Source organism: Erpetoichthys calabaricus, chromosome 2 (genome assembly GCF_900747795.2).
Source record: "Erpetoichthys calabaricus chromosome 2, fErpCal1.3, whole genome shotgun sequence".
NCBI lineage: Eukaryota > Metazoa > Chordata > Cladistia > Polypteriformes > Polypteridae > Erpetoichthys > Erpetoichthys calabaricus.
The window spans coordinates 179,732,470-179,751,315 of NC_041395.2; the positions used below are offsets into that span (position 1 = coordinate 179,732,470).

The 18,846-nt window shown below is 37.0% G+C and overlaps 1 protein-coding gene across 1 annotated transcript in view; it reads left to right on the plus strand.

Moving 5' to 3' along the window:
- itga10 (integrin, alpha 10) overlaps positions 1–18,846 on the plus strand; it is a 156,581-nt gene that overhangs the window by 104,201 nt on the left and 33,534 nt on the right. Inside the window, exons 13-19 of the mRNA XM_028794851.2 lie at positions 2,349–2,492; positions 4,353–4,556; positions 4,940–5,070; positions 10,097–10,263; positions 10,913–11,055; positions 11,235–11,345; positions 15,163–15,248. Coding sequence (XP_028650684.1) covers positions 2,349–2,492; positions 4,353–4,556; positions 4,940–5,070; positions 10,097–10,263; positions 10,913–11,055; positions 11,235–11,345; positions 15,163–15,248 — 986 coding nt within the window. The remainder of the gene's footprint in view (positions 1–2,348; positions 2,493–4,352; positions 4,557–4,939; positions 5,071–10,096; positions 10,264–10,912; positions 11,056–11,234; positions 11,346–15,162; positions 15,249–18,846) is intronic.

Here is an 18,846-nt window from a genome sequence, read left to right on the forward strand (position 1 = left end):
GGCTATAGGTGAGCTGAGGAGAGGGAGAAGAAGTTGTACTGAGCTCTTATGAGACCAGAGGAGGAACATTAAGGACCTGATGGCTGTTTGTTTTAGTCTGATTTTATCTCTGTATTTTAACTCACAGACTTCACTGCTTTGAATTGGATTATTTGTTTATGGAAGACCTTATACTGCTCTATTTGCAGTTTTGTTTTGGTCTGAATTTTAATAAAAGTGCTTGACACTTTTGCACTTATTTGTTACTGAATGTGTGTGTCCTCATTTGCTTGGCTTATTTCAGTTATGGCTATCAACGGTTATACATTCAAGAGGCTCCTGGAAGCACCAGGGAGTGTGGAGCCAACCCAAATTGTTACACATGGTTAGGGACACCCACTATCTTTTCAACCTATCAAGTACACCATAGCCTTCTCTCTCATACAATATTAGGCTCTTTCTCTTCACTTCTCCTCTGGACTTTCAAACCCCTTGGCTGTGAAACACCCTCCTATTTCAGGTCATGCCATATAAACCCTTCCAGGGTCAGGAGTTCCCCAACTTTGGCTACAGGAACACCAAACTAGAACTCCCACTTCCAACTCCTTGGTATGGCTGCAGCCCAGAGCCTTCACTTGTCATTAAAGGGCAAAGCTTATAAGTAAGACACCCTTTCAGCTGCCCATTCACTTCAAGGGGTGGCATTTTGCCACCCACTAGAGGCCTGAGCTCGGGAGCACTGATTTTTCTCCCAATCCTCTCTGTATTCACCCTTCAGGGAGTAACCAGGACCCACCTATTCACCTGTCTCTCTTGTTGACAAATAGATTTGTGGCCTCTTTTTTTCTTCACAGATAGGGCAGCTGCCACTTCTTCATGCACTCTTACATCTACTAAGGCCTAATCTCACTCACTCTTGTACTGACACCATCTCTACCATCGCAAAGCATGTTCTCAGGCTGCTTCTGTGGGTACAGTGACCTTACTTTCCTATAACTACTGGATATGATCCACAGTCTATGCATGACAGAATGGTTATAACCCATAATTAGAATATCATTAAAGTAAAAAATTCAATTAGTATTCTTTGATGCTTGTGGTTTGCTTCTGACTTAAAATCATATTTTGGTCATAGCACTGATAGCCTTCAGATTGAGCACAGAAATGGTCAACTTGGCTGAGTATAAGAACTTCTCTAGTTCAACAGTACTATTGTCTTACGTGGTGGTATCTTCACCATAACAGGCCCACACATAGAATGCTACAGTGTTAATAGTTCAAGCCGACGATAGTACAGTGATATCTTAGCCACCCGGGCCCACAGTGTATATCTGCATTAAGCATAATTTCCAGTGAGAGAATTTTCTCCATTTGTCCAAGACAGGCACTTGCAAGTACTCCACAGGAATGCACACGTCACATGTTTGGCTAGTGAACATTGTTATTTAGGGACAAAAGAATATTTCGTTACGTGACAGAGATTTATTTTTTCTTCTGCTTTCCATGCAGCAATTTTCCACACTTTCCACATCTGCTCAAATCTATGTGCCCAGCTTGATAGTCAATCATTGTACCAGTGGTACACACCACCCTGTCAAGATCCTTGGCTAGTTCAAAGTGCTTTTTTATTTATTTGTAGATAATTTTCTATATACCTTTCTTTTGTTTGTCTCCAGCTGTATTTCAAATGGCATTTTGCATCTGAGAGCACTTTCTCATTATAGCATTTTGCATTGCCAGTGTCAGTTTATGATGCATTAAATACAACCTATATAAGGTGCAAGGGCTGCAGTTAAATTCATTCTGTATTTCAAAAGTAAATGAATCATTTTTATAAAAAAATTTAACATAAAGACTTTTGTTTATAATTTCAGGTTTCTGACTAAGCATTCTAGACTATGATTCTTACTCATTCTTTAAAAGAAAATTTGAGCTATTGTTTGACCTTTGCTTGCCCCAGATTATAGTTTCTGTTCATTTTTGGGAACCTCTCTTACCTGACATTCATTTTACTGGTAATTTGCTGGTCACATGGAGAGGTTGCCATGACACAATGTGATGGAGAAGGTCAAATCACTTACAGTTATGACTTCTTTAAATGTCACAAGTACTGCACTGTTATTCAGTTACCCTAAGATCAATTTCAACATATGTAAATTTGAAACAAAATGAAGACACTGAAAACATTAAAATATTGCCATGAAACAAATTTAAAGTAAATGTTCATTTGAGCATAGTGCTGGATATGTTGCGTGCAGCCCTGGAAGAAACTTACTTTAGTGCATGTGTGCCACACTTGTGTACTCTGACAATGGCTTTGCCCTTCATCTTTACCTGTTTGTTGTGCTGCATTGTTTTGTCTTTTTCAGATTGGCTCTTACTATGGAAGTGAGTTGTGCCCAATTGATGTAGATGGAAATGGAATTACTGATGTTCTGTTGGTGGCGGCCCCAATGTTTCTGGGGTCAGGAAACAGAGAAACTGGTCGAGTCTACGTGTACACACTCAGTCGGGTGAGAAAACAGTAGAATTACCTTTAGATGGTATCCTTAAACAGAAATAGCTTTACTAATATTGCTGCTTTTAAATGCTTAATTGTGGCCCGTACACAAAATCTTGAGGATTACCTGGCAATAAAAAAGATTTGGTAACAATTAATGGCTGTGTAGTACAGATATCTGTTTTAGTTGAAAGAAATGATGGCCTTCTTCTACGTGAATTTTTGTTATGTTTCAAATATGTACACTGCTGGTCAAAAGTTTTAGAACACCTCAGTTTTTCCAGTTTTTCTTCAAATTTAATCAGTTGAAATGCAATGAATGACCTAAAATGATGAAATGGTAAGCAGAAAACTGGCAGAAGTTTAAATTTAAAATTTAGGTTAGCTAGAACTGAAAAAAAATTATTTTAGAATATTACAAATGGGCCTCCTTCTTGGAAGAACTAATAGGTTACAAACTACAGATGTTCTGCAACAATTAAAATATATTAAGCCTTGCAAGTTGAAACAAACAATTTGCACAGGTGGCCCAACTTCTGTTGATTACTTAAAACCCCATTGTCTGTCTTGAAACAGAGTTGGTACAGACTGTGTTACTACACCCTCTGAAGTACTACTTGGACAATATTACATTGTAGAATGTTCAAAATTCAAGTGAAATTGGCAAGAAAATGGCAATTAAGAAATGAAATGTGACAGAGCATTATTACCTTAGAAGTGTAGACCTTTCATTTAGATAAATTGCAAAATAAATAAAAAAAAAAAAAAAAAAATGTTCAAAGTGGCAGTGAGTATGTTGACCTACACAATCCAAAGCCAATTGGAAATGGGAAGAAACTGATAGGAAGAGATCCGGCAGGCCCAAAGTCACAAGCTAATCAGAACATAATTTTCTGAGAGTCAACAGCTTGCATGATAGGTGCTTCAGAGCACAACAGCTTCAGGCTTAACAGTGGTTGATTAAATCAAGTCTCAGTTTCAGCTGTAAAGAGGAGACTATGTGCTGCAGGTTTGACAGGGTGAGTGGCAGTAAGAAAGCCATTCCTTTAAAGGACAAAATAGGGCCTTGAAATACTGGTTGTGGACTACTACTGAGTGGAAGAAAGTCTTATGGACCAATGAATCAAAATTTGAAATCTTTGGTTCATCATGCAGAGTGTTTATACGCCGTTGAGTTGTTGAAAGGATGGTTTCTCAGTGTGTGACACCAGCTGTCAATCATGGAGGAGGATGTGTGATGGTCTGGGATTCTTTTGTTGGAGGCAGAGTTGGTGACTTGCACAGAGTGACTGGCATTCTGAAAGAAAAGGGTTACCACAGTTTGGCTGTTATATCAGCAACAGGTGGCTACTTTGATGAATCAAAAAAATTGAATAAAATTTTGTACACGTAATTACTCCTTGACCTATTTTTTTTATCTGCCATTGTTTATTTATTCAATGCCTTGATTTCATGAAACATTAAAACATTAAACTGCATGCATTTATATAAAAACTGAAACAACTGAGGTATTTTAAAACTTTTGACAGGTAGTGTGTATTGAATAAATAAAGTGGCATAATAGTTCATCTGCTGCCACACACCGTCAATGATCTGGATTTAAAATATGGTCCAGGCTCTGACTGTGTAGAGTTTGTATATTCTTCCCCTTTCTGCTTGGGCTTACCTCTTTTTGACAATGACATGCCTGTTAGGTTGATTGAAGTGTCAAAAATTGGCCTTGTGGGCCTTGTAGTGGATTGGTACCCAATCCAGGATTCCTGTCTTGTGTCTAATTCTGCAAGCATAGCCTTCATGTCTGTGGCTGTGAAGTGGAAATGGTTTGCTAAACGGATTGAGTGAGCAATGTCTTTATATCTACACACTTTTTCAGGTACTATTCACATTCAATGGAACTCTCCAAGCTCACAAAAAGGTGCAGGATGCCCGTTTTGGATACTCCCTAGCTGCTGCCCCAGATTTAAACCATGATGGTTACAATGACCTTGTGGTAGGAGCACCACTGGAGGACAATCATCGTGGGGCCATCTACATTTATCATGGGCATCGAACCAGTATCCTACCACAATACAAGCAGGTGAACCACGTCTATCATTTACCTTTAGGTTTCACATTTTGTTTTGAAATTATCAAAAGGTAAGTTGTCTGACCACAACAATTAATGGCTACAACTATCTGAATTCAAAGCCTCACCACAGTAATAATTGGTGAAGTAAATGTGTGCTTGAGCCCACCACATTGCCACTGTACATCACCAAAGATTTAACCTGTCCATCTGTTTATATAGGAGGAGATCAGTGATTTTTGTCCCATAGAATGCTAATTCACCTTTGTCAGAATTAATAGCCAGAGGTTTTTACTTTTGCTCTGTTTAGCTGTGTTTAAAATTTGGCATGATGCCAATGCTTGTGCAAGTCTAAAGCTTTTCATTTTTAATTATTTTATTTTCACTTTGTCCAGCGGATTCCAGGCTCTGCTTTGTCCCCAGGCCTTCAGTATTTCGGTAGCAGTGTAAATGGACAACTTGATTTAGATGGGGATGGTCTGGTGGACCTTGCAGTTGGAGCTCAGGGTAGTGCTGTCCTTCTAAGGTAAGTCCAGGTTTTTTTTTATAAGTTTCTACTGTGAGTTCCGTAACATAGTAATAAACCATTTTGACACTTTAATGACAATGGAAATCTCTTAATTTCTGAAACCTTTATACATTTTTTTTCCTAAAGCAATGTCACAGTCATGGATACAAGGCAAGAAGTAACACAAATGATCTGACTGCATGCCTTAGGACAATGAAAAGAAGTCAAATTTAGCCTACAGTATTTTATTAGATTTTCTTCCAGATCCTAAAGAAATTTGGGTGAGGTTACTTGGTATCTCTAAATTGGCCTAGAATGTACACCCAGCTAATGATTGACATCTTATGTGGTTTCTGGATTGCTTTGAAGGCTTCTGGCATAGGTTTTGACACCTTGTGACCCTGATATGGAATAACTGGGTTTGAAAAATGCAGAGGTAGTTGGATATTTTTTTTTGTTTGAGAGCAGCAGTAGCACATCAGTTAGCACTAATGTCTCACTGCCCCAGCGGCTGTTACATTCAGGGTTTGTAGTCTCTGGGTTCCACTGTAGTCAACTAATTAAAAGGGCAGCCTTATTCTGACTTAGGTCAACTGGCTATCCAGCATTTTAAATAGCTATTATATAAAGTAGCCGCTCAGAATTTTACTGGAATATAAAGACAATCTGGATATGGATCTGTCGCTAGTAATTCTAAAATCTCTGCATCCACTCTGAGGTGCTGTTCCAATGTGAGAAGGGAAGACTTGATCAAAGTATCACCTATGTCTCGTGCCACTATAGAATGTGAGATAGAGAATGTGGAAATATCTAATGAAAAACATCTCAATGGTGGTGTAAATTTCAAAAATGCATTAAGAACAGCTCTTAGAAGAATTCACTATGCTGAAACAGCAAGTCTTAAGACTTGATTTAATTGCTGAGACTGATGGGGCCTTTCTAGTATATTGTAGTTGGGTAGATCATTAAGTACCCTTAACCATTTTAAACCTTGTAGGAATGCAATGTAGATAGACTGAAGGACTAGAATTGTAAGGCTGTATTTTGGGGTTCTAGTTAGGAACCTTAACACAGAATTATCAGTAAGTTGAGTTTACAGTTTTGAAAAATATGAGCATAAAACATTTCAGACATTAAATTGAGTTTCAACATAATTTGTTTTAAACCGCTTTATTTGTCAATGTTTCTAACCTGGAGGAGGCAGGATCTTAGACAGTTTAGAAATGTGATGACTAAAGGTTATATCCAGCCAAAGATAAAACTTACATTTCTTTTAAAATGTTGACTCAATCAAATTAAATTTCAAACATAATCAAAAAAGTACACAATTAATGAAGTTTTTGAATTACATCTCCAAATGGCAACATAAAAGAGAGAAAATTTTCTCCAGCAATTCCTGCAGACATTAATATTCTTGCAAGTTATAACATATTATCATAGTGTTTTTGACACAGCCAGAATTTGTATTAAGATTTTCTACACACATTTTTAAAAAGGCATAATTATGATCATCTAAAAAAAATAACATCAAAGAGACGACAGACCATTTCCCAAATAAGGTCCTGGGGCCTCATGTATAACGCCGTGCGTAGAACTCACACTATAACATGGTGTAAGCACAAAGCGGGAATGTGCGTACGCACAGAAAAATCCAGATGTAGGAATATGTACTTACGCAAACTTCCACGTACTTCCGCTACATAAATACCGATCAGCGTGAAAGTAACGCATGTGCACGCGCCTGCTGTCCCGCCCCAACTCCTCCCAGAATTACGCTTCTTTGAATATGCAAATCAATATAAATAGCCCTTAAGCTCAGCCTTCTGTGAAAAGACAATGGAAAAAGCATGGGGGAAAATATAAGAATTTCAGCGAATACCAAGTGGAGGGAAGGAAAAACGTACTATTTGTTGTGGTTTAAACAGTGGTATAAACAAGAAAAGGAAGTTGATCGAGGGACAGAGAGTGTTGGAGAAACTCGAAAGCTCAAGTTCACAAAGTCGCACAGTGCCCGAAATAAAAAAGAAGTTGTCAGATATCAAAGCCGCCGTGAAAAGTCGAGTCGTAGCCCACTGCCTGAGTGTCATATGAAAGCTTATTAGGGTACAGAGAAAAAAAAAATAGGCACACAGTGGGGAAAAAAGCATGAAATGTCCACTTTCATCACATAGTTTATTTTGTCATTAAAGTAGAACATCATAAACTTCCTCTTAAAATCGTTTAATTTACTAGTTTCTCAAATCCCATCGTAACTAAAGTAGCACGTTAAATGCTTTGTTTTGTATTTGATCTTCTATGTGCTTTATGTGTGTGAATCACTACGTGCTTCCGGGTTTTGTCTTCCTCCAACAGGACATAGAATCCATTACATTCATAATATTACAGCTCTCTGAATAATTAAAATACTGAGATGTATACTTGATATAATTTTCATGATGATAGGAGTTAAAGCATGTTATTAAACATGGGAACACGGTGGCGCAGTGATTGTGCGCGACCCTTGATGAATTTATTGCAGCAGTTCTGTCTCTTTCAAACGTACTAACCCACAATTCCTGTCCTTACCTTTCTTCCTCCAAATACCCAATCGCCACACAATCTGTAATAGACGTTAAGCCATCTGTAAGCTTATAATGCCGATTCTTCAAAACTTTTAAGGGACGCTGAAATTTCTTCGTAGTACATGTTTAATAATTCTATCCTTCACGCCAGTCCCAGTGAAGCATACAGTGCGAGGCAGGAACGAGCGCCAGATCCTTGCTAGCATGGCGATACCGTGTCCTTTAATTATTAACAATAAAGATTATTTAAATGAAGTTAAAGTTTTATCTGTATAATATCATAAACATATTTTGCTGCATTTCATCTTAAAAATGATATCGTCATCATATGTAAATATGCGCTCAGGTTGTGCAATATTATAACTTTAGTGCAAGTTTATAGTGAGGTGATTGTACTTATAAGTCCAAACAGTTCTACAAGGAGCACTGGATGAACTGATTGATTGCGTTTAGAGCTCTTGGGATGAAACTCTTTCTGAACTGTGAGGTCCGTGCAGGAAAGGTTTTGAAGCGTTTGCCATGTGGGAAGCAGTTCAAATAGGAAGCATGGCTGAGGCAGCATGTGCTTGATGCTGTATACCAATAATTCTCTTTCCGATCAGCTGCTCCAAGTGGTGCAGTGAGAGTAATATGGAAAAAGATGATCCGCTGTGGCAACCCCTAACGGGAGCAGCTGAAAGAAGTAAAAGAAGGTGCAGTGAGAGTAACAACACTAAAGCAGTTATGGTATTTGGAACAGTTTGACCATTCCGTGGACCATTATATTGTTACTGGTTAATTACAATCAGATGCATTAAACTAATAAACAATATGCGGTTAATTTCAGCGTATTTATAAAGCTGTGTCAGGGATGTGGATCTGAAAAAGAAAGGGTAACCACACAGGAACAGTAGCACTGCTTTGACGTTGGGTGCCGCCAATCTGCAAAACCGAGCGGAGAACTTGTGTACGCCAGGGTATGAGGTACCATGGAAATGTGCGTGGCTTTATGCCAAGTTTAGGTTTTATACATCGCGATTTGAGTGTGGAAACGTTCGTATGCAACATTTCTGTGCGTACGCACCATTTATACATGAGGCCCCAGCATTGTACTGGCTGGCACAGTCCTCCCAAGATTCTCTTTGAAATAAGCTAGGTGTGAACACCAAATGAAATTTATAATTAAAATGTGTAACATTTCTATTTTTAGGCCATGTTTGAGCAATACATTTCATATGAAAACAAATTGCCAAATGATTACATTTTACTGTGTTTTTTCTCTTTCTTCAACATTATTTCATTATTGGTTCATTAGATATAATATAAGACATTTCAAAAGGTAAATTAAATGAACTTTATTTAATGCATAGGCATGATGGTTTATGACAGGAATCCTCCAGTCCTGGAGGGCTGCTGGTTTTCATTTTCACCAATTTTTTAATTAGAATCAATTTATTTGCTGCATAAGCAATATGTTTTTTGGGCTTAATCTTACTTAATTCACATTTGAGCTCCAAGTTGCCTATTTCAATTTTAAGGGGATGTATGTAGGTTTTGTTTGTTTCCTGATTTCTTAAGTAGCCGTGGTTAATAACATAATGCAGATAATAAAAAATCCATCATCTCTCCAGCTAACTTGGTTCCACTGACAATGGTGAATGTGCATCATATATTTTTGTTAATAAAAGATTTAAAAATAAATGAAAAAAAGGAGTATCATGAAGTGCAACTGTGTTCAGGTCCACAAAATATATTATTAATGTTCTCAGAAAATGAATCTCTATAATGTAATTAAAATTTGTCTTGGATGAACAAAAGTATTAAGAAGCAATATAGTTTAATGCAAAGTTTCATTATCAGCAAGATCTGTCTTCTAATTAGGTCTCCAGGACTGTGATGAGGACCCCTGGTCTATGACTAAAAATAATAATATTCTCATTCACATAGAATCAAAATTGGGGCCATGGGGAGTTGTCAACATCAGGCACAAAGCAGGAACTGGCCCTTGACATGGTTACAAGCTATTTCAAGGTTCAAATTCACACACATTCACAACAACACTTTTACTGGGCCAGTTTAGAATCCCCAGTAAACCTAACACACATTTCTTTGCGGATGTGGGAGGAAAACCAGATTATCCAGAGAAACACCCAAACAAGACAGAGAGAATGTGCAGACTCCCCAAAGGCAACATGCAGACACAGAGTTCTCACACACTGCTTCATTCGTGGCTGGGCCTGGGCAGGCTTTAACAGAACCCCAGAGGTTTTTTCCCTCCACTGGAGTGTTTGGTTTTTTCTTCCTCACTGATCATTTGTTTATTCCATTATTGTTTTTCTTTGTTCCCACTTAATGCCATTTCTAAAACACCTTGAATTGTAATCTGTTTTTAAGGTGCTGCAGTATATGCAGTAAATAAATGATGTTGTTGTTCAGTGAATTCTGACATATTTATGCTCCACAATCTGCAGTCAATGTAATTTATACTAAAATCCTCTCCACAGCTCCAGAAGCATTGTTACAATTAATGTAAGTATAGAATTTGAACCACATTCAATCAATGTAATCCAGAAGAACTGTCAAAGAAACAACAGGGACTCTGCCTGCATCTCTGCCAAAGCCTGTTTCTCAGTATCCTCTCGATCTCCTGTCATTCAGACAATTACATTTGGTAAGTTGAATCTGATTGACATTGTACAATATGCAAAAAAATATTTTGCCTTAAAACACATTTATTATACAGATAAAGAACTCAGACCTTCAATCCTGAAAAATTAACTTTGTAATAAAGTATGCCAACAAAAATGAAATGTACTCAAGAGAAATGACAAGCACACGGGCGTAGTGGTAGTGCCGCTAACTCACAGTAAGGAGACCAGGATTTGCATCCCAGATTCTCCCTCCGTGGAGTCTGCATGTTCTCCCTGTTTCTATGTGGGTTTCTTCCGGGTGCTCTGCTTTCCTCCCACATTCTGAAGATGTACAGTTTAAGTGTCTTGGAAATCCTAAATTGGCCGTAGTGTGTGTGGTTGGTGTGTGTTCACCCTGCGATGGACTGGCACCCTGTCCAGGGTTTGTTCCTGCCTTGCGCCCTATGCTAGCTGGGATGGGCTTCAGCATACCCCTGTGATCCTGTTCAGGATTACGCAGCTTAGAAAATGACTGACTCACTCAAAAGAAATGTTACACTTGTAAAGCCATACAGTATGTGGAAAGCCTCTTTAGCATACAGTGTATATTACATCTTGTGAGTATAATGCAAGAATAGTATCTTCTCTACTACTATGCTTGATACATTTTCTATTTTACTTAATTTTCAGCCCTTAACGTGACTGCTAACCTCGATGACAGGAAATTTGTGACAAGAGCAATATTTGATGAAAACTCTCAGAAGCAAATACAAAAAGTGATGCAAGTTCAGAGCAATGCAATGACTTGCCACACCCTACCTTTCCATGTCATTGTGAGTATGGTGTCTTTTCTATTTTCCTTCATTTTATTTTACTCTGTAAACTAGAATTGATTCCAACTTTTAAATTCTAAGAGAAGGGCTGGATTTAAATAAGTGCATTTAATGTATTGATAAAGTCTGAAAATATTCTCCTTTATGCTGTTAAAAAAATGTATTTTTTTTTATTTCAGGACACAGCTGACTACATTCGACCCATTGGCTTCACTCTGCGTTTCAGGATTAATGATACAGATGCTGGTCCTGTTTTAGATGAAGGCTGGCCTACCTCTGTGAAGAAATTTGTGAGTCAAATCTACAGAATTTAATTGATGTTATTAAACAAGAAAAGCAATGTAATCAATGACAATAATCAGTTACCGGCAGGACTGACTACTACCATGAATGTTAACATTACATACACCATTAATTTATGTTGAAATAAGTAAAAATAAATGTTTCACTTTTGACAAATGCAAATTGTATAATACTGTAATAGAGCTGACAAGTTTCATCTGCCAGGGATAGTCACTTATAGTATGAGCTAGCATTCCACCATACAAATGAGCTGCTTCAGAGCCAGCAGCAGGGGCGCCAATATAAAGAGCAAGTCTGGAATGTCCCAAACAGAATTCCATCTATTGTGGCAATGCCAAGCAGTCCTTTTAATGATAGTGAGCCACCCCAAAGAGCCATGCAGAGAATCTATTCTGGTGCTCAGTGCCGGCACTACAGTATTGTGATTTTTAGGTAGACATCACAGCATTTGTGTACCTGGGCAGATGTGAATATTTAATTTTTGTAGATAGTATTATTTGTTTATTACTCGCTTCGCTCTCCAACCCCCGGGCAGGCGCTACATGCTAACCACTTCACAGCTCTGCCACTCGTGTATGTGGAAGCGGATGTACAATTTAAACAGATTGTTATTTTCATGGGACTTGTTACATATGCATAATAGACCTAACTATTTTACCTTATAGCGAGTAATTAATCATAGTAAAAAATAGTAAAACGTAATAAATTGAAACAAGATTATATTTCATGTTGTGTTGCAGGTATTCGTTGTGTTATACATTTTTGTTCTGTTTGGCTTTGAAATTAACACGCAAATACTTTTAAACTTATACTTTTACTGTAAAACTTCAGTAAAAACAATATTTGGAATTAACTTTTCGTCAAGATCACATTGAATTTTGATTCCGTGTTTGGACTTGCATCATGACAACACAACTTATAACTATCTGTGAGTGAATATCGTTTCTCTCTCTCCAATAAATAAACCGACTTTATCAAATGTTCCTCCCTGCGATTTGTTAATTGTCATAGCAAAAGCTATTTTAACGGGAAACTGTAAGTGTTTTAATACAAATGGCGTATCAAGATCTCCTTTGCTGTCTAATGTTATCCACAAAAGATGTACTACATTACCTTTCTTGTCACCTGTTAAAATTTTACATGTCAGAATTGTTCGACCAATTTGAATACAACTAATCTTATCCTATTGCATAGCTCATCACTCATACATAAATTATGCAGTAACATTATGATACATTCTTCTTTTAACAGTAATTCGGCCGGTGGAAAACCGGATGGTGTTAACAGTTATAGATATTCTACAGGATATTGTAAGTTGATGTTTTCATCTTCTGCACCATCACCACCAACTGTTTCAGCATATTCTATTCATATGCATTTAACCAATTTGCTGTGTAACCGCTGCTTACCTAAATGTTGTAATAAAATTGAACAAATATAAATTCACATTGTCTTTTCCTACAAGTATCTGACTATTGGATTATTTTTAAATAATGAAGCATGGGACTAGAATGGTAAGCAGGTGATGTGATCAACACTGACCGTGAACATGTTTGTACAGAGGCCAACATATGATGGCACAAGCTGCAAGTGACACAGGCACTCAGAAATAAGAATTCAATGACAGGAGCATAAGATAAGCTACTTCACAATGTTTGTACCCTGCTTCAGATGGTATAAGCACACTTCTGTTTGGTGTCTGCCGCATACTAACTTAAGTTCTCTTGTCAACTTAGCAATAAATTAACGGATTTGCTTGAACACTTCTTTTTGGCATAAGAAAACCTGCATGACATTAACACATTGTCACTTAGAGTGGCAGCTACCTATGCTGTGATATGTGATTTTGTGAAGAATACAGTATAACATATAAAAATAATCATTAACACTTCAAATTGCCTGACTCATTTTTCATATTTTTTGTCAAATTTTAGAAACTCAATGTAATTCTATTTGAGAAGTGACAGAAGAATAAAAAATAATTATAATGCTAATGATCAAACAGCTTCAAGCCATGGCTTCTAAAAGTAATTTTACAGAAACCTTTGTGAAGACTACAGACACCAAATACTCAAAACATTTCTCTGTATGGATTACTGTAATGGCTATAACAAAACAAAACCTTTTTCAAAGCAACATTCTACTTTGAATATTCTTCTCATTCACAAGCGATATTTTACACACAGAAAGTCAATCTAAAGGATGCTGCTGTGTGTGTATTATGTACTGTATGTCAAATGGCAATAAACTGCACTCAGGGAGTTTAAGGGATTGTGGTTGCTCTGTGTCCAGCTTAATCTGCTTCATAAGCAGTTCCTGCTCAGTGTCAGCAAAATGAAGGTCTATGGCTAGTCTGCAATTGTGGATTGATTGTAATCTGCTAGCTTTTCTTCTTTGAAGGGAATTATTTTTACTTTTCTGTTCAAAAATTCCCTTGTGTATCAGAATATGTGATTACAATGTAGATTAACAAATGATCTTTATCTAAACCAAAGTGGACTCAGAATGTCAAATATAATAATTTTGTATAGCACTTTACGGTGGACATTACTATGAAAGGTCCATGCTATATAAAGTAAAAACTGATTTATTGAGTTAGCTAAATAAAGAAGATTTTATATCAAATATCAGCTTGTATAGCAAATGTCAGTGGAGTAAAACTTGCCAACATTCCTTCGTTTATTAAGTTGAATAAGCATGTTCTGGGACTTGAGTTAAAGAGTGGGCAATGTGACGAGAAAGAAAATGGATGCCTGCTATTAAAGGAAGCATTTCAATAAATCCGAATAAAGTTATTAATTAGGTACATAGTGAAACATAATTACATTTACTTAAAAGAGCAAGCATCTAATCTTCTTCTGTTTTATTAAAATGTATTAATTATCCAAAACAGATAGCAATAATTGAACATGGACAAATTAGTGTTTTGAAGAAAAAGAAAACATGACCACCAGTGTAGCTTAATAATTGAAATGTCGTTTCCAGGGTCATGAGTCACTAATGACCTAATAAGGCTTAGTCGAGTCACTCAAAACTGTTTCAGTAACATTTTTCTAAATATTGTGTAGTGTCAAATTTCTTTCTTTTTGAGAATGCCTGTTGAGATGGGAGGGTCCTATTAATCCAAGCACTGCCTGGAAGTGATGTCAATGCTGTACCTCTGTCCATCCTTAAATGTAAAGCAGCAGTACCTCTGTCTTTTGTTCATTTTTAAGACTAAAGCTATGTGCCTTGTTTAGCATAAAAAAGGTCTTAAAGACTAAAAGCTCAGAACACACACCTATTCCTGGCTAAACCCCACAAAAACAATGTGACTGAAGTCGAAAAATTTTACTAATTTTGTATTGCTAGCTGTCACTTTTGTTTGGTCTGTTATAGGCAAACCTTTATTTCCAAGAGCAGCACTTTGACAAGACATTGTACCACCCATCCATTACTAAAAACCATGGCATCCACTCCAAGGGTGCCAGAGGCACAGCCTCTCAGAGCAGCATCAAGCACAACGCATAAAACAACTATGTATAAACACAAACATCTTCACTCAATTATAAGGAGCCACTTCACCTAACATAAATGTCTATGGGAAGTGAGAGGAGACTCACAGAAACACGGAAAACACACATATACCGGGCTAGGATTTGATCTGAAAGAATGAAGATATGAGGCATCAAGATTAACTACTGCACAACATGTTTAAAAAGACCCTAAGAGAAATATATATATTTTTAATAGAACTGAATTTAATTTTTCTTTAAGTTAACTGTTTTTTCAATATTAAGTGGAGTGTTCTTATTCTCTCCTTAGATCCCTTTTTTTAAGGACTGTGGCGATGATGATATCTGTGTGTCTGATCTTGTCCTACAGGCCACTATGGACATTTCTGGAACAAGGTAAGAATGATCAATGAGATACACAGATTCTTTCTTTAGACAACTCAGGATAAAAGCATCTTTGCATTGTGCCTTTTTTTATTATGACATGTAGCTAAAACTGCATGAAAGGACAAGATTAACAATTTATCTCCTACATGTGTATATCTTTAAACTTCTAAGAAGCATTTAACTAATTTAAAGAGAAAAGTCAAGCAAAATGACACCTTTTATTGGCTAACTAAAAAGATTACAATATGCAAGCTTTCGAGGCAACTCATGCCCCTTCTTCAGATCTTGCCTGAAGAAGGGGCCTGAGTTGCCTCGAAAGCTTACATATTGTAATCTTTTTAGTTAGCCAATAAAAGGTGTCATTTTGCTTGACTTTTCTCTACATTCATAATGGCTAACATGGTACAACACCCTAGTACTACTAATTTAAAGTAATTTTTACGTAAACTACAATCCAACTTATTCTGGGCGTCTAATGCAAATCCATCAATTCTATCCAATTGAAACTTATTTACGTAGTCTTTTTGTCTTATCTTTAGTCATGAAATAGTGACAGATATATGATTACATACTTTATTTAAAATATTACACAAGACTCCTGACATCATCCTCTGTGAACTGAGTTCAGAGCTGAGAGCTGTGTGTTGTGTCTATGTGATTTCTGATGCAAGCTAAATTAAAGGATGGTATTTACTCCTAAAACTTAGTTTTTTGGTTGTCATTAATGGGCTATGCTATGTTGCTATTTTTTCACCTTCAATCTAACTGTGGTTGAGGAGAGGGGCTGGTGTAGTGCAGCACAGGAGAAAAACAAGCTGAATTAAGCAGAAGCAATCAGACAGCAAGTAGCTATTTACTAGCATTGCTGCTGTTAATAGTGTACACAAAAATGTACTTAGCAGAGATGAAGTGTTTAAGCACAGAAACAGAATCCTAGGTTATTCACTTAAACAAGAGTACATGGGTGAGTGTTTACATTAGTATGAAAGTACGAGTAAAGAGGACTTAAACAGGTATTGTCAGGATAGAAGCGTCAGTAAAAGTCACAGAAAGTAAACAAAGTTATCAAGGGAAGCAAACAGAAGTAAAGGAAGGTTCATTGTAAGTAAAGGCACAAGTGAGTTGGAGTTATATGTAGCTGCAAATAATTATGATGAGAACAGATACGTTGAGCAAATTTTGAAAAGATGTAGCAAAATCTTAAAAACTGGGACAAGCTTTTAAGTGTGGACATATGAGTAGGTTTTAAAAGTATTTTATTACAATGCAGAACAAATTTTCAGAAATAAGAAATCATAGAACGCTACGCAGTGGATAAGTAAGAAGATGAAAAAGAAATTGTAAAGACATGCCGTATAAAGAATAAAATCATATAACTCCAGTGCTAACTGTAGGGCTTATGAGAGCAACCATTAAAAAGGATGTCAGGAAAGCTAGTCAGTCAGTTTGGAGAAATATTGCAGAAAGGTTAAAGATAAGCCAAACAGATCCTTCCAATATTAACAGGCAAGAAGGAAATCTAATTCATTAGGAACAATGAGGGCAAAATAGTGAAAGCTGTAAATTCTTCTTTTTTTTTTTTTGTGGATGTTTTCACTTGTGAAGAAGTAAATAACCTCTCAGCTGTCAAAGACACTACTAAGTAGGTACTTAATAATTTTAAATTGTAGAGGAAGAAGTGATGCTTAATTTAAATAGATTGAAATCTAACAAATCACGGGACCAGGTAACATTTATAGTTACCGAGTGTATATAAAAACTCTTAACGTGCATTATTCAGAGGTTATGGCACATCTGAATTAGATGGTAGTACCTCCGGGATCGATGCCACTGCTCTTTTTAATATACATAAAATGATCTTGATAAGAATGTAAATAACAGGCTGGTTAAGTTTGCTGATGATAATAAATTACATGGAATGGCAGACAATGCAGAGACATCTGAATCAACACAGAGACTTGGACAGAATACAGACTTGGGCAAGTAAAATTTAATGTGAATAAATTTAAAATGTCACAAATAGGAAATAGAAATTATGGATGTGAATATAAAATGGGAGTCTAAAACTAGAGAATACATCTTTGTGGACTGTTCTCTTTGTACATCCAAACAGTGTGCAGATATGATTAAGTGTGGAGTTTAGATCAAGAGAGGTTGTACTTAAGATACTTTATGTAACAAACTCATGTTTTCATCCCTGTTTATAAAAAAGAGATATCAATACTGGAGAAAATTTAGAAAGGTGCAACTAGACTCACTCCAGGACTGCAAGCTTTAAACTTTGATGAAAGATTGAAGGAGATGAATTTTTTAGTTTAAGCAAACAGAGATTATGTGCTGAAATGACTGAAGTGATTAAATTGTAAAGAGAATTGGTACACTGAATCCGAACTGTTACTTTAAAACTAATTCTTCAAGAAGAACATCGGAACAAAGATGGGAAGGACAGCAGGACTTTAGGTACCTTCAAAACTTGACTCACTGTTAATTTAGATAAACTGGGTGAATGGGAATGATATGCGTTCTTAGACTAAATGGCCAGCTCTTGTCACAATTGTTGTAATGTCCTAATATTATTTGAAAATAATTTTGAAAAATGTGAACTTGTACTGATTTAATATCTTAATGAGCTAAAGCTTTAAAACTGAGTAAACAACCACACAAACCTCAGTTACCTAGCATCTTTCTCACCAATGAGAGATTGATTACTTACTAAATGGACGAGTTGGTGGTACTGATTTGTGTGATGATCACATCTGAGACTTGGCTTTGCTGACAAATCCCCAATGCTACAATATAACTAGTGGACCATACAATCCACCGGCAGGACAGGAACAAAAATTTGGGTAAGAACAGAGGGGGTGGTTTATGCATGTAAGTGCACAATGACTGCTGTATTAACAGCAGAGTTATAGACAGACATTGTTCCCCTGACTTAGAAGTTCTGTCAATAATTTGCAGGATTGGTTTCGTCCGTTTATGGATTGGTTTCGTCCATTTATGGATTGGTTTCGTCCGTTTATAGGAGATGGACGTCTGAAGCAGAGCTCCGCTAGCAGCGGCTTTATTTTCCCACGTATTTCATATTATTTAGAGGTATCCTGTATTTAACCCGACCAAGGAACTTCCACTACAATATACAAGCATGAGTAACAAGAAGAAAAGTCAGAAAGAACCGGAAAAGAAACTTAAAGCTGCATCGAAGTCCGGACAGACTTCCGGCCTGAATGCAAGTGTAAGGTATGGCATCACGGAGACTGACCTGGAACAGGCAGAAGAGTGCGCAGAATTCCTGGGGCCCCGCTCCATTGTATCGTCTCCAGTCAAGAGTGAAAATGGGAGCGAAGGCGCAAGTGATACAGGTCACGAGGGATCGCCGATTTCTGAGGATCATTCGAGACTAGAAAGGGCTCTGCAGGACGTGCTCTCATCTACCCATCGCGAGCCTGTAACAGGAGCTGCATTTTCACTTGCTGAGCACGAAAGCAGAAGCGAACTGTCCGAACTGAAAGAGATGATCGCTACACAGATAGCTACACAGAAAGAGATGAACACTACACTGGCCACTGCCATGGTTATGGCCATGAATGAGCTTAAGAAAGATAAC